At 48.0% G+C, this 15144-nt stretch overlaps 1 protein-coding gene across 1 annotated transcript in view; it reads left to right on the plus strand.

Annotated features, from left to right (window-relative positions):
• Nucleotides 1–15144, plus strand: part of LOC142907670 (IgGFc-binding protein-like) — a 64158-nt gene that overhangs the window by 34216 nt on the left and 14798 nt on the right. Inside the window, exons 11-21 of the mRNA XM_076057282.1 lie at nucleotides 70–343; nucleotides 1243–1481; nucleotides 2607–2724; nucleotides 3737–3920; nucleotides 5130–5416; nucleotides 5720–5925; nucleotides 7332–7482; nucleotides 9609–9700; nucleotides 11976–12113; nucleotides 13079–13380; nucleotides 14110–14387. Coding sequence (XP_075913397.1) covers nucleotides 70–343; nucleotides 1243–1481; nucleotides 2607–2724; nucleotides 3737–3920; nucleotides 5130–5416; nucleotides 5720–5925; nucleotides 7332–7482; nucleotides 9609–9700; nucleotides 11976–12113; nucleotides 13079–13380; nucleotides 14110–14387 — 2269 coding nt within the window. The remainder of the gene's footprint in view (nucleotides 1–69; nucleotides 344–1242; nucleotides 1482–2606; nucleotides 2725–3736; nucleotides 3921–5129; nucleotides 5417–5719; nucleotides 5926–7331; nucleotides 7483–9608; nucleotides 9701–11975; nucleotides 12114–13078; nucleotides 13381–14109; nucleotides 14388–15144) is intronic.

Raw genomic sequence — 15144 nt, forward strand, 5'->3', positions numbered from 1 at the left:
CTCCCCACTGAATGCAAAACCTCATTGACATCGATGACGCCTTGCTCGCTCCCCTCTCTCCGTGCCCAGATTGTCTTGCCCACCGTCTCAAAGTACTTCCGCTTTTGGGAGCTGCGCAGCGGTCGGGAGGTGTACCGCGTGGACGGTACCACGGTCACGCCGCTGCCCAATGGCACAACGGTCCGCTTCACCACGCCGCCCTACGTGTTCAGCGGCGGGGTCCCGCTCTACATCACCGTGGACGAGGGCGCCGTCATGATGGTCGTCAATGGCTCCATCGTCACGAAGAGCAACGCGCGAAGCCGCAAGGACTGGGTGTTCACGCTGCACAAGAAGGTCTTTGGTAAAAGACTTAATATTATTTTATCACGGTTGCTAAGCACAGGCCAAGAAAGCTATGAGATGTACGTTAACCTCATCAAAACAGCAGCCGAAAAGCACATCCCGTAGGACTGAATATATATTAGAATACAATCCCTGTGAGGCACTATTAACCGTCAATAGGCAGTGCATTCTTGGAGTCAATGAAGGAGGCAATACGGCAATGATGGACAGAGGCAGTAGAGGGATCAAGCATCACCCATTATAGCCGATAAGTGTGGAGTCTCATCTGCCAATTGGGAGGTGGATATCCCCAAAAATACAAAACAATGTTAGTTATGACAGATGCTATTGCCACCCAACGGCTTGTTAATCCAAAGTGCTTAAAATATGCCGACATAAACGGTGCAAAAAACAAGAACTTTGAAAAGTAATTCGAAGCTCCCTGGAGCCCTCCAGCGTAGGCCTCTCCATTCACAATAGAAGCATGCTGCCTCAGCCATAAAAGTCAGACCTAGCATGCGATAATGGACATCCTACCTCAACACCACCATCAACACCACAGCTGTGGCAACAACCAAAGGATGTTGCCATTATCAAAACTGGCAAGCCAGGAAATTGATCGAAATACTGCCCGGCAAAACATGACCAGGAAAAATCCCTGTCCCTTGAACTTCCTGCAAATTGGCCCCCTCTCGCCCATATACTTCGCACCTCCGATTATCACGGTTGGCCATGTACGGTTTGAAAGAAATTCAACACACATACAGCTGAGCATCGTGTGCTCGTGTGGAGTCACAGCACGCACAATCACAAACCCTGGATGTGCAACTAAACAATGCAATGTGTACCCTATGCTCTCACAGCTACACTGTAAAATCAAACCTCTTCAATCACTCATGCGTTTCACTCCCAACACAGCTGAATGCTACGGCTTTGGAGACCCGCACTACAGCTCCTTTGACGGGCGCCTCTTCGACTTCATGGGCACCTATACCTTCGTGTTGGCATCGAACTGCCTGGGCGCACAGCAGCCGACAGCGTGGCGAGTGCTCGCCAAGAATGAGCACCGGAGTCACATGGGAGTATCATGGACACGCCAGGTGCACACCGAGATCTACGGCTACACCATCTCCTTCATGAAGAATGGCGCCGTCCGGGTACGCGTGGGAGCGTGAGTGCGGAGATCGCTAATCCAGTAGTCGGTGCACTGTGCCCCGAGTTCGATTCCTGACCATTGCTAACAAAAAGTGGTGCTTATGTACACCGAACCTGGGCCTTACCAAGGTTGATCCAGGCTTATTTGAGCATGTAAGGTTGGCCGAGCTACTACTGGCTAAGGAGGGGACAATTAGCAAAAAAGGAGTGCCAATAGAATTTGTTCTGGGCACCTTCTCAGAGGTTGGGTCTCGGTGCTGTGGGTCTGAAAGCAAGGGGCTCACCTCCTGGTGCTGCTGGGACTGACCAACACGAGACACCTGTAGATACCTCCGTAGTCTATTATTTGCACATCTGATGAGAAAAAATGTATGCTTAGGAAATGTTCCTGCGAGGTGCATTGCTGTACTACGCAAGGAACCTAAGCACCCTACTGTACTTCTGGATTTAACTGTACTGTTTGACCCTTGCTACAAAACCTGACTATGTGGAGAAATACTAAAATGCGACTTCATTCAAACGTTAAATGCCCGCAACACATGAACTCCCTACACACATGATGCTAAACACTGCAACGTGGAATTATAACCGTGTCAGCCAATACTGTTTACAAGGATCGGATATTCACCTCATCAGATTAGACTAATGGTCTATATAAACGCTACGAGTACTGTACAAGCGTGTGTATCGAAAACTCCTCACACCACATCCAGCTGGTGGCGACAACCTTTTCCCCCGACTCTTTTTGGCCACTCCTTTAACACCCCCGCCAACCCCACACCACCATTGGCTGTCTGCTGTACCACGTGACTCACCATATTTCACCCTCCGGCCCCCCATCTTATTCCCTTCATTGAAACAATGCTCCAAGCTCATTGGCTGATCCCTGGTCAGGCTTGCAAGAAAGAAAAAAACTACATCCACAACAATGTCACGCACTTGAACTCCTCATCTACAGCCATAATTGTAATGCACTGGGGAAAAAAAAGTATGCAGGGTACTGCTACTAACACGATTTTTGTCATAATTCAGAGAGACAGAAACCCTAGCCATGAGCGATATGATGTGGGTATCCTTCATTCTTTGGTGACTATGATGTATATTGTGGCACCGCGGTTGTGTTATAGCTCGACGGAGAAGCCATCAACCTGCCATTCTATGATCCCAGCGAGAGATTCCGAATCACAAGCTCCGGGGGCTACATGCGTCTCATGACGGACGCTTTCTTCGGTGTGGAATACAACGGTGAGGTCATGTCTGCAGTGTGTACTCCACATAACCCTGGGGGGATATATTACGTCCCACTCTGCGGCTTTCCGTAATTGTGTTCAGCAGCTCTCCGATATGTTTTTCGGTTAGATAGACCACGTGTTGTTCAGCTTGGTGTCCAACATTTCACTCCACCTGCCAGACGCTTCTTCAGGAACTTAATTCTGCATCCCACATACACTCCTTTATTTCCCTACCATCTTTAGGAATGTATGTTGAACTTCTTTCGCACCCTATGTAACAAACCGTGATAATCATATTATCGAGCTGAAGCGAATCTTCTTCACCTGTTCCAGTCTCGCGCCAGTTTAACAACTTCCTTGTCATATTCTTAGCTCTTTCGGTAAAGTCACGTTGAAGGGAAACAATAAAATAATAAAATATATAAAACAATAAAAAATTCTCACGACGTTTCGACCATAACACAAACGGTCGTCATCAGGTGTGTCGGTTTGCATTAATTTATTTATTTTAAAACGGTGTATTTATTTTTATAAAACGTCAGCGCCACGCGCAGCGATTTGGCAGTTTATTTAGAAGGACTAGTCCATCTATGTTCTGAAAAGAGGAAAGATTTGACAAACCATTTCAGGTCTTACTTGATTGTTCACGCTTACAGTGGCTTTCAGACAGCATACATTAATTTTTCGTCTCCCCCCTCCTCTTTTCAGAACATAGATGGACTCGTCCTTCTAAATAAACTGCCAAATCGCTGCGCGTGGCGCTGATATTCAGATTCATCTTCATTTTGGATGATCTGGAAACAGTTTGGATCGGATTGACCAGAACAAAACATAATTTCCACATTCTTCCCATAAAATAGCATGTCCATAATACTATGTTAAGCGTTAATATATTTTTTAAAGTAGTATAAAAATCCTAAAATGCCATTGAGAATCTTAAATATGAAAGGTATCCATACATTACCATACGTGTACATCGGGGTGTGATTTGAAAGCTGTATGTCCCCGTGTTTCCTCCCCCATAGGCTGGGACAGGGTGGTGGTCTCTCTGCTGAACCACGACGTGTACAGGAACAGCACGTGTGGAGTGTGCGGCGTGTGGAACGGCGACCAGACGGACGACTTCATGATGCCCGATTACTCCCAGGCTCCCGACGGTGCTACCTTGGGCAACAGCTGGGAGGTGCCCGATTGGAAGGACAAAGAGAGGTGCCGTGTATACATTCACTCACACACTTACACGCGGACATATACACACTCGCATAAACATGGAGATACACACACTCATATGCACACATATGCACAACACACACTCATACAACTATTGTTCACCACTTAGTGGTGGTAATGCCATCACAGCTCTTGTACCAGGCTAGGTGCACCTTGAGGCCATGTAAAGTGTCAAAGTCACGGAACATACCCAGGTGTCATCGGTTGACTGACTGAGATGACTGGCAGGTGCACTACCTGTGCACCCTACTGTGTCAACTTGCTGCGTTTTTACCACCCAGCGCTTCGCAAGTTGTTGTGCGTGTCACTACTCTGCCCTGAGCTCTTGCTGAAGGGTGACTGCCTCCAACTGCCAAGGAGCGACCTTCATGAGCCTCGTCCGCAGAGGCCAATCTTGACACTGCTGGTACTAGCCGTCGGCAGGTCCGATCAGCTCGACATCCTTTTGTAGCACATCAAACCATTTCTTTTTTTTTATCCAAGATCAAAGCTAAGCACAGTGGCAATTGATGTGTATTAATCTTTTCCAGAATCTGATTATTGGTATGAATGTGGTTTTTGGTCGAGAACCATTTTTTTTTTAATCCAATTTGCACATAAGCACCTCGGATTAGCACGGTTAGCTACGTATAATCCGAAAAAAGTTCAATATACATACGTGCGGCACATAAGAGCTAATAGGTCTGTAGTCCTTCATATCACATTTATTGCCCTTACAGTATATTTTCATTTGGAATGCTGCCATGGTATAATGGTTGGCTTACTGGACTATAATACAGATCCCTCGTTTGATTTCATGGTGCTGCAGTTGAAACAATGGGGTAAGTTTGTTAAACTCCCCTGCTTCTGTCCATTAAGCAGGATACATTGTTACACTACAATCGTTCTCTCCGCACCCTGAGGACGATTGTTTAACGGTGCTTTATACATGTGTATTATTTAAATGATTATTGCATGGGCGATCGGTGGGTCGCATGTGGCCATTTTGTCAGGCGTGGGTACTCCCACTACTTCCAAGATGCACGGTGAAGCACGAAAGGAGTAGGCCAAATACACTCAAGAATGGCTCTCTAGAGCACCCTGTCGTTGAAGCCATTACGCCAGCAGTGGCAGGAGCACGTCATTGCACGGCTGCTACTTTATGTATTAATATTATTATTATTTTGCATCGTGAATGTACCCCCACAGTGGGAGCAGTGACACGGGAGCCTCATCCGGCACTATCCTGGACCCCGGCAAGGAAGCGATCGCGTCCAGCCCCCAGAACTGCGGGCGGCTGCAAGACGCGAACGGCACGCTGGCCGCGTGCTTCGCGACCGTCGACCCCGCGCAGTACTTCACCAACTGCGTCTTCGACATGGTGCTGTCGGGTCTGGACATGTCGGTGCTGTGCCGGTCGCTGGAGGCCTACGTTGCGGCCTGCAACGCGGCCGGGTTCACCTTCGCCGACCCGTGGAGGAACGGCACCGGCTGCGGTAATTTGCACGAGGGGGACCCGCTGTGCAGCTGGGGGACCCTCCCACTTCTGGTGCTGGCGGAAATGATGGTGCCAATTGTTCACTAAGGGTGGCCTGTGAGCAAGTCGAAATGCCCTTCAAAAAAACACTGTTCGATTGTGTTTAATGACATCACCGATCGGGGGCACAAAGGCGGCCAAGCGTGGTGCTGGCCACCCACCCCCTCATGCGCCACCGTGGCCGGCCTTCATAGGCACCACTCACGGCACTTGCCCCAGCAGAATGTTAAGGCTACGCGGGGGATCTTTGTCTCTTTCGCAGCGACGAGCTGTGGCGCGGGCACGCGGTTCAGCTCGTGCGCCGCCGCGTGTCCGGCCACGTGCTACGACCCCGCGGCCCCGGCTCAGTGCGCGGACCCCTGCGTGGAGGGCTGCGAGTGCGCCGACAGCGCCCAGCTGTGGGACGGCGACCGCTGCGTGCACCCGGGCCAGTGCGGGTGCCGGGACACGGACGGCCGCTACTACAGGGTGAGTGGCCGCCACCGCCACAGCTTCGCTCGCACCCCAGACTGCCACACTCCTCCCACACTCCCTGCCATTAGAGACATCTCTGGGATGCTCAACTGGGTCATGGACGGCCGCTACTACAGGGCGCGTGGGCCGCCACCGCCACAGCTTCGCTCGCACCCCAGACTGCCACACTCCTCCCACACTCACTGCCATTAGAGACATCTGTGGGATGCTCAACTGGGTCATGGACGGCTGCTACTACAGGGCGAGTGGGCCGCCACCGCCACAGCTTCGCTCGCACCCCGAACTGCCACACTCCTCCCGCACTCACTACTAAAATAGACCAAATTTCTGGGGAAGCTCAACCGAGACACCAATGACCACTGCAAGGAGAGTGGTGATGTCCTCCCATAGTCAAACAATCACTGACTCAGTCAATTAATCCGTGCCCCCCCATCTCACAACTACAACTGTGACGTCATCCTACCACTTGCGCAGCACCCATTTAGCCCCTTGTATGCAATTACAGGAATAGCTTGCACTTTCGTCTGGTTCGGGACCAGAGCATTGACGAATATAAAAAAAATGGATGAATGTAAAAGCAGAGCCTTTATTTAGCTTGCAAATTTATTTTGGCCGGCTAAAAACGTACATGCAAATAACTACGGCAAATATAAAAACGTACATGTAAATAACTACAGTAACTAGATAAAAAATGCGTGCGAAACCTAAAAAAAACGGAAATAAAAGAAATATTAACATAAGAATAAATAAACAAAACTAAATAATGAAAAAAACTCAATGATACCTTGAAATATTTTTATTCTTACGTAAGTGGACGATGAATATATTGGTGATTTAGGGGGAATCTAGATTCATAAAATAGAAGGAAAAAATTGGTGAGAATGACGAAAAAGATGGCGCGTGGCACGAACGTTGTGGAAGGTTGGATGAAATCGGACGAAAGAACAAAGCACGTGGATCGAAATTTTAAATGTGGTTATAATTGAAAACAGCCGAAAGAGCGAAGCGACGAAAGTTGACGAAAGTTAAGGTATCACTGTATAAGATTAGGATGATGTGTTAGCTTTATGAGTTGGTCTTGAGGTTATAGGTTTATGGTTAGTGGTTATGGGTTTAGGGGTTATGAGTTTTCGAGGGTACAGTTTAAGAGGTGAGGTATATGGCCAGGGTTATGGGTTATGGGCGAGGGATTCCAATTTAGTTTAGGGTTATAAATATGATTAGGTCTAGAGTAGCGGTTAAGAGTTAGGTTTTATGGACTTGAGTTAGGATTGGGGTGTATGAAATATGGTTTAAGGTTAGGCTTGAGGACGGTGGAACCTAAGACTGCTCTTCTTGCCCCACATGTGACGAGACCATCTACCCTCTCCGCTCCCCTCTGCCCGCTCGACCCTGTACAGCTGAACGAGGCGTTCTGGCGGCCCGGGTGTGCCGTGCAGTGCACGTGCGCGTCCCCCGACAACATTCAGTGCCAGTCCAGCTCCTGCGACCTCGCCTTCAACTTCTGCGGCACGGACAGCAAGGGGGTGCACGGGTGTCACCGCAAGAGCCGTGAGTCCGCATTTTTATTTTGCTTCGTTATCTCACGGTTGCTTGGCACTGACCACTGTTGGGCGGTGGCGTGGCCTGAGCGGTAACGTGTTTTGCCGCTTGCTGCATGCGACTGTGGAAATACTGAGCAGACACTGTGAGCCATGTTGGGAACTTCGGTTAAATTCAAAGTTATGTTCCTGGAAAATGCCATGTTGGGCAAAACCGCATACGACAAATAATAGTCTAGATTTGAAGTTTTAATCTAGATTTGAACAACCCCATGAGACGCCGATCAAAACCATCACGTTACCATAGATAGCAGGCGTTACCAAAAAGATTTCCAACATCTTAAACAAACACAAGATCCAGGTCCGATTCAGTACAGTACACAAAATCTGTGATCTAATCCCATCTGTGAAGGATGTAATTCCTGACATGCAGTATCCTGGAGTTTACAAACTAAGTTGCACCTGTGGTGGGTGTTACATTGGGGGAAACTAAACGACATATCTCGGACCGTGTTCGCGAGCACAAGTCAGATCTGAAACATGGCAGAACCAATACCTACGCCGTGGCTTACCATTGCTGTAACTCAGTGGGCTTTCATGATATTGTTTTTCCCGAGACCAAGGTACTCTGCAAATCTTCGGGCTACTATCAAAGGTTTGTTCATGAAGCCATCCAGATATATAAACATAGACATAACTTCAACCGAGAAGATGGATACAAATTGAGCAATCATCGGAAGGATGTTATGAACCAGGTAAAACCTTAACTGCTTTATGTTGTTGCCTTCATTTCCGCATCTCCAGTTTCTTCAGCCTCCCACTCCCAGCTCCGCCCACTTCCGCCCCCCCCCCCCCCCCCAGCATTATATCTGCTCGTCCTCTAAACGTTCTCGCAGCACTCGCCTCCCCCTACCCCACACCCCCTCCCCCTCTCTTGCTTCTCCCCCCTCTCTTACCTATATAGCCTCTTGTTACAGCAGCCCTTTTGCCCACTTCAGCAATTGTTTCTTGCTGTGGTTGTAACACCTGATGACGGACGCTTGTGTTGCACCCGAAACGTCGTGATTTAATGTATTTTATACCCACGTGACTTTACCAAAAGAACCAAAGAGTATAGACCAATAATAGTCTTGATTATAGTTTAATAATAGATTTTATGGGGAAATTAGGGTGATGTTCCTCAGTCTGAAATGATCACCTCCTCCATCTTTGTTGAACTATTTCTCGATGATTTCCACCCTCGCTATTGTACTAAAGCATGCTGAGTAACTCCCTATTACTTGTATACACACGCCTCTCTCCATGACTCTTGTCGCACCGCGGCAATCACGCCCAACGCTTGCCCCTCACACTGAATCGCCAGCCTGACATTTGACCCCGTCACTGTGACACTTAAATGTTAATGATTCGCCATCTTGGCATCCGTCTCAATGATGTCCTCAACAAGTGGATGGCTAGGTGCATGTGGCAAAGTTTGAACAATTGCGTTGTACCGTTGTAACATGAAAAGGACACAAAAACATTCACAATTAAAAACATTTGTGGTAAATAAATCGTTTAATTCCCACCTTCCAATGGATGCCGCACTCCCATGGCACTACTTTTCACCGCAGAGATGAGAATCTTAACAGTCTCAAACCACGTAGAGCCAGAACACCACCCCCGTGTTCCGGAAGACAGACTTCATTTAGTAAACCGTGTATATCCTAAACACGCGTTCTATAAAACTGTCGGACAAGGCTTTCCTGTATATTGTTTTGCTCCTACATCTATGCTCTGCAACTTTATCAACCCGAACTGACCAGCTTGGCAATTTATGGTCAAATAACCACCACAATCAACACAGCGTGGGGAGACTCTAACCCGGTATTAGATTGAAACAAGGGATGCACATGTACAATCCACGGTATCTATGGTAAGTGCCATGCTTAGTGTACTGCAAATGCCACTACAGTACTGTAATTGTAAATATTACGTGGTAGAATCAATGCATTATTTCTTTATAGTTTTGTAATGTTGTTGTTGATTATGTTGTAATTCATAATGTTGTGAATGTTATTGTTGTAGTTAATACTTTAATTGTTCACGTCATTGATGATAATGATATTATTCTCGATGTAATTGTCGTTGTTCTAGTGGAGTGCACCGCCTGGGGCGACCCGCACTACATCACTTTCGACGGCCGCACCTTCGACTTCATGGGCACCTACACCTATGCCCTCACACAGGTACATGAGCCTCATCCGCGATCTATCCACTGCGAGATGAAGGCCTTACTTGACTGTCTGGAGAGGGAGTTTGCAATTAACAGCCTCCTCACACTCAGTAGGTACAGTCTTATCCGACTGGTAGACGCTCCTTCAGGAAGGTGGGGAACTCATTTTGTTTCCACATTGACTGCTGGAGTACAAGAACGCTCTGTGCTTGGCCCCCCACACTATTTTCTGAGTATGTCTCGCCGTTTGGCCACCTCATGGAGAGCTTCAGTAGGAATTCATGATCAGAATCAGAATATTTAATTATACTGGAGGAATCCGATGAGCCATGAAGCTCTTTTTCACAGATGCCCAGTAGGGGCGCGTAAGAACGTTACAACAAACAGTACAAAAACATGATACTTGTACAAAGTAAAGCAAAGGTAAACAAATAACCCGAACACGTAAATAAAACTAAACTATCCCCAACCTACCACGCAAAACCCACTGAGGTATTAACTTATTTTTCAGAAGCGATCTGGCCACAAATGATAACTCAACAAAGTGGCCCATTATTTGGATATTTATAGCACCAAAATAATGTAAATAATGTCAGTGCATGTTTCTAAATGTGGAGGGAAAATTGGACGACCCGGAGAAAAAATCCCCCCGACCACAGGGAGAGAGACGTGCAAACTCTAAATATACAGGCGTCAGGGTCGGGATCTAAACCCCGACATCCTGCATACCAGGCGAGGAGGATAACAAAGAAAGAAAGTATCTAAGTTCAAATTGCATCGTTAATCCCAAGCTTCGGAAAGGCAGAAAAACGACAGCCAAAAAGTCCCAGACCACACCAAGACAACATCCAGTCCCTCAATAAAATGTGTACATTAACATGGAACTCTCAATACATTTGTAGTGACTAACTCGGAGACCATAAGACTTGGAGGCACTTCTTTATTAACAAGCACCATCGGGGTTAGCACTCTTAATAATTAGGCCGTCTATTGTCGGCGATGCTACTCAGCCAGGACAGTGGGTAGGCTGCCTGACTAGCGGCGCCCCGAGATGGTGAAGGCGGAGACGACGACGAGAAGGAATGGTGAAGACGACGAGAAGAACGGTGACAAAGGACTTCAGCAGCACGATGGGGATCCCACTCCAACAACAGCCCCGAGGTCCCCTACAGGGGTCCCTCTTATATTGTTAGCGTGGCCTCGCTTGTTCCCCGGCCACGCTGGTCTACACCTTGCAAACGGTTTCTGTTTTGTGTTTGAACATCTTAACGCCTGTTTTATTGCCAGAAAGGGTAAAACCTATTCTTATACTTTAATACTGGCAAGAAAGGTCCCATGTTGAAGTGCTCTTACTGGATTCCAGGCAACTATTCAATTCGACCACACCTCAAGCATTTTTCCATTGCTGGCTCCACCATCAGTTCTATACCCTCTATTGACCTTCCTTGGTGTGAAATTCGACCAATATCTTTCGATGTGACATGAAGGTACGACATAATCAGCTCGTGCAATCAGCTCGCGCAATCACCACCTCGAAGCTCTCTGGCACTTTCAGCCAGGCAATGCTCTTTACCACTTGTAGCCAGAACTCTCCCAGCTAGATGATAGGTTCACCGACTCGACTACTCCAACGCCAAACTCACGCTGACATCAACAATTCAACAAAGGGACATCAGTAAACTTCAGCAACTGCAAACAAAATTGTTGAGCGCTGCCTAGGGTACCGGACACACACACGACGCGAACTCCTCCATTGCATTTAAATCAATCCATCAGCCGCCCGTCTCTGCCCAGACTGAGTACATCATCACTGTTGTCTGTCACTGTGCCTTTTTTTCTTATTTTTATCAAACCTCTCATAGTTATTAACAGTTCCTTTTAAAACCTACCTCGTTCTTGCGCAACACGTCCCTCAATCTGCTCATCGTCCCCAAATTACGGACTGTAAATCCTGAACGTCAGTTCTCCATGGCCGCTCCTGGGGGATTGAGTACTGAACGACTTTCGTATCTAGAAATTGTCGCGCAGTACAGTATTAAATTGAAAAATAGTTCGTTTTCACCGCGTGCGTTCATGTTTGCAAATTTTTGTTAAAGAACGCATATGCGAAACAGTCCATTTAAAAGTAAATCTTCCCTAATTCATCAGCAACGTATATGCGAAACAACGCATGATGTGGCAATTTATCACGGGGGATTCCTGTACATCCCTATAACAATTACTAAAGTTATGAATGCCGACTAAATTAAAACCGCTGTACGTGTGTGTACACGCACTCATACACACAGCCGTGCTCTGGAGCCAGCTGGATCGTGAAGGTGAAGAACGAGTTCATCGCTGGCAGCTGGTCCATCGCCTACACCCGCGATGTCTTCATCGAACTCTACAACCATCGCGTGCAGTTCGGCCTGGGCTGGAAAGTTTACGTGAGTCTAGGCCCCGTCCTGAGGACCAGTCAGGCTCAAGTTTGCTTATCTTCCGAGCTGCAAAGAGACCGGGCGCGTTTGGGGCCGTCTGACTCTGTTAGACTCACCAATTCGCTCAACTGAGCATGCGGTGGATCTCCTCAGCGAGGTGGCCAGGAGACAGCAGGATGGAAATGGATTCTTGAACAGGATGGCAATGGCTTCTTGAATATATCGGCGCGTTTCAATTTCCACCCACACGAAGCCAAACTCTAAATTCGTGGAATTTGTCTGTGAGGTTTTGCTGGGTGAATAAAGGCTTATTATTTTTCCCATATGTGGGGTGCTGCCATGGTGTGTGATGGTTATCACACTGGAATTTGCAATCCAGTGGTCGCCAGTTGGATTCGGAGTAAAGTGTGGGCTCTTGAGGGTATTTAGACCTCTATATAGAGCTCCCTGTAGTGGAGTCCCCTTTTCCAGCAGTCGTTGAGCAAGCAATTTTAAGCCTGCACCTTTTTACTACATCTAATGTGGCAACGGCAATTCAAATGAAAGCATTAGCAAATAATGGGTACCACTTTGCATCTGTAATGCAAGCTACTATGAACATTATACAAGTAGGACAGCCCAAAGTTCCACAGTATGACTGCGACACTGAGTGTGTGGGTGGTAGTGTAGTGGTTAGCGCGCTGCTCTACGAACCCGGCCACCTGAGTTCGATTCCAGCTCACAGTCACGAGTGACGATTATCTGAAACAGTCCTGGGCATCCCCTAGTGCATGGTACTGGCCACCAACCCCTTCGCGTGCCGCGCTGGCCGTTTAAAAGTGATCGCTAACAGGACTTGCCCCAACAGTCTGGTTAAGCTATACAGGGTAATCTTTGTGTGCGAGTACTATTGTTGCAGCTGCCGTGCTACTGTGTATATTGCCACAATATACACAGTAACAGCGGTAGCATTGACAAACGCTTGTTTACCACAGCTGGATGGAGTGGGGATCAACGTGCCATACTACTACTCCAATGGCAGCGCGGAGTTTTCCGTGATTCGCTCAGGGAACTTCATGCGCCTGCTGAGCGACTTTGAGCTCGAAGTTCTGTACGATGGGAACAGCCATGCCACGGCACGCCTCCCTGCCTCCTTCGCCGGGGCCCTGTGCGGCCTCTGCTCCAACATGAACGGAGACCCCAGTGACGACTTTGTGATGAGGGATGGCACTCACACCACGTCAGCCTCCGACTTTGGCAACAGCTGGAAGACAACGGACCCCAGCTCTCCCGAGAAGTGAGTGTGTGTGTGATTGATGAGATCCTGCCTTGAGGAATGTCCACCCCTCGTGGTGGAGCCAAAACCAGTCTACTTGACCACAGAGATCCTGTTGGTACCAATCTATCTCCAAAAATGAGTGGTAGCTTTTCCTCCCCAGCCAGAATTTGGTCATTCCATGTGGCCGGCCACAGTGATCTGTGTTTCTATGGAAACACTGATGGGGGGCAGGGGAAGGGGGGTTCAGCCTACTGCATGACATCAGACAACAGGGAGTGGCTCTTCTTCTCTTCAAACAAATGAAAGGGTGGGGGGGGGGGTGTGGGAAGACGCAAGTCCCAATCTTTTGTGGGCTCAATTCCCTGTCCACGAAAGGTGGGAAATGGTAGTGGTTATTTATGATCCCACCAAAGATGAACATCTGTGGAAGGATGCAGGCAAGGATAATGAGTCAGATGCCTTCTATTGACTTCCTGTCCAAGGTGCTGGCTTTAGTGTCCCCCCGGGATAGTTATTTTATTGACACTAAGAGTTGGGTAGGAGGGATTGGAAAAGGCATGGGCCAGATCAGCTCAATAAAAACGGTATGAGGCTGCTAGGCCTCTGTGCAGCCCATGGGCTCCTAATCACCAGCACGGTGTTTCAGCATCAGCGCATTCACACATCACGGATGCACTGCAGTTCCAAGCAAGAACATCTGCTAGCTTCATGCCAAATGTCTGCCCACGCCTCTTCCTAAAATCACAGTGGCTCCAACGACCCGGGTAACGGCAAGCCCCTGGACCCAAACGATGTTGCATCGGCAACGCAGAATGACAAGTGCGGCATGCTCAGCGATCCCTCGGGACCCTTCGCCGTTTGCGCCGGGGTCGTCGACCCGCGGCCTTACGTGGACGGCTGCGTGTTCGACCTGGTGCTGCAGGGCTTCGACAGCGCCGTGCTGTGCCGCACCCTCTCCGCGTACTACGTCGCATGCGTCAGGGCCGGTGTTGCCCTGGACGGCTGGAGGAATGAGACGTTCTGCCGTGAGTCTCCCAGCTTCATCACACAGCATCTCAACTACCCACATTGCCCTTGCAGTAGTCTGGGCAAGGGGTCCCCTAGTGGCAGCTGTCCATATGCAGCATAAGGTGTACATACGCTCCGATCCCACCATGGTGTATTTGTTAGCACTGTTGTATATATTGTGATATAAAAAAGTGCAATTATGAAAATGCATATTGTGTAATGTTAAGTAAATGTGATTAAACGTATGTGTTGTGAATGTATTATTGCCGATTAAAACGAGTATGCACGTGATTATCATAAAACAATCGTTTTATGTACGACTAGCTTGACTACCCGGCTTCGCCCGAGACTTGGATTCTTGTCTTGGATTAATACACGGCCTACGCAGAGGGTGGGGGGAGGATGCGTGACGTCAGCAGGCACACTGGGTGGGTAATGCTGCCGCATGCGGGTGACATCACAGATGTGACGCCACCGCTCACTTGCCGTGCAAAATATATCCATTATTGCGCCCCCCCTCCCCCCCAAAAAAAATATATACAAAAATCTATTTTTATACTTTGTGCATTGTGTACAGTCTGGAAGCTACCCACTTGCCAAATTTCAAGTTTGTTGCAGGTCGGGAAGTATGCTAAACATCTTGAACAGACGCACATTCACAAATTTGCCTTTTTTATATATATAAATTTTATTAATTCAAGATCAATTAGTGAGTTAAATTAAATAATGAATGAATGCTCGCTTTAATCACAAATTATTATTGTCTCTCACGCT

The sequence above is a fragment of the Petromyzon marinus genome, chromosome 80 (assembly GCF_048934315.1).
Source record: "Petromyzon marinus isolate PM22_M1 ecotype Great Lakes invasive population chromosome 80, UKy_Petmar_22M1.pri1.0, whole genome shotgun sequence".
In the NCBI taxonomy this organism is placed as follows: domain Eukaryota; kingdom Metazoa; phylum Chordata; class Hyperoartia; order Petromyzontiformes; family Petromyzontidae; genus Petromyzon; species Petromyzon marinus.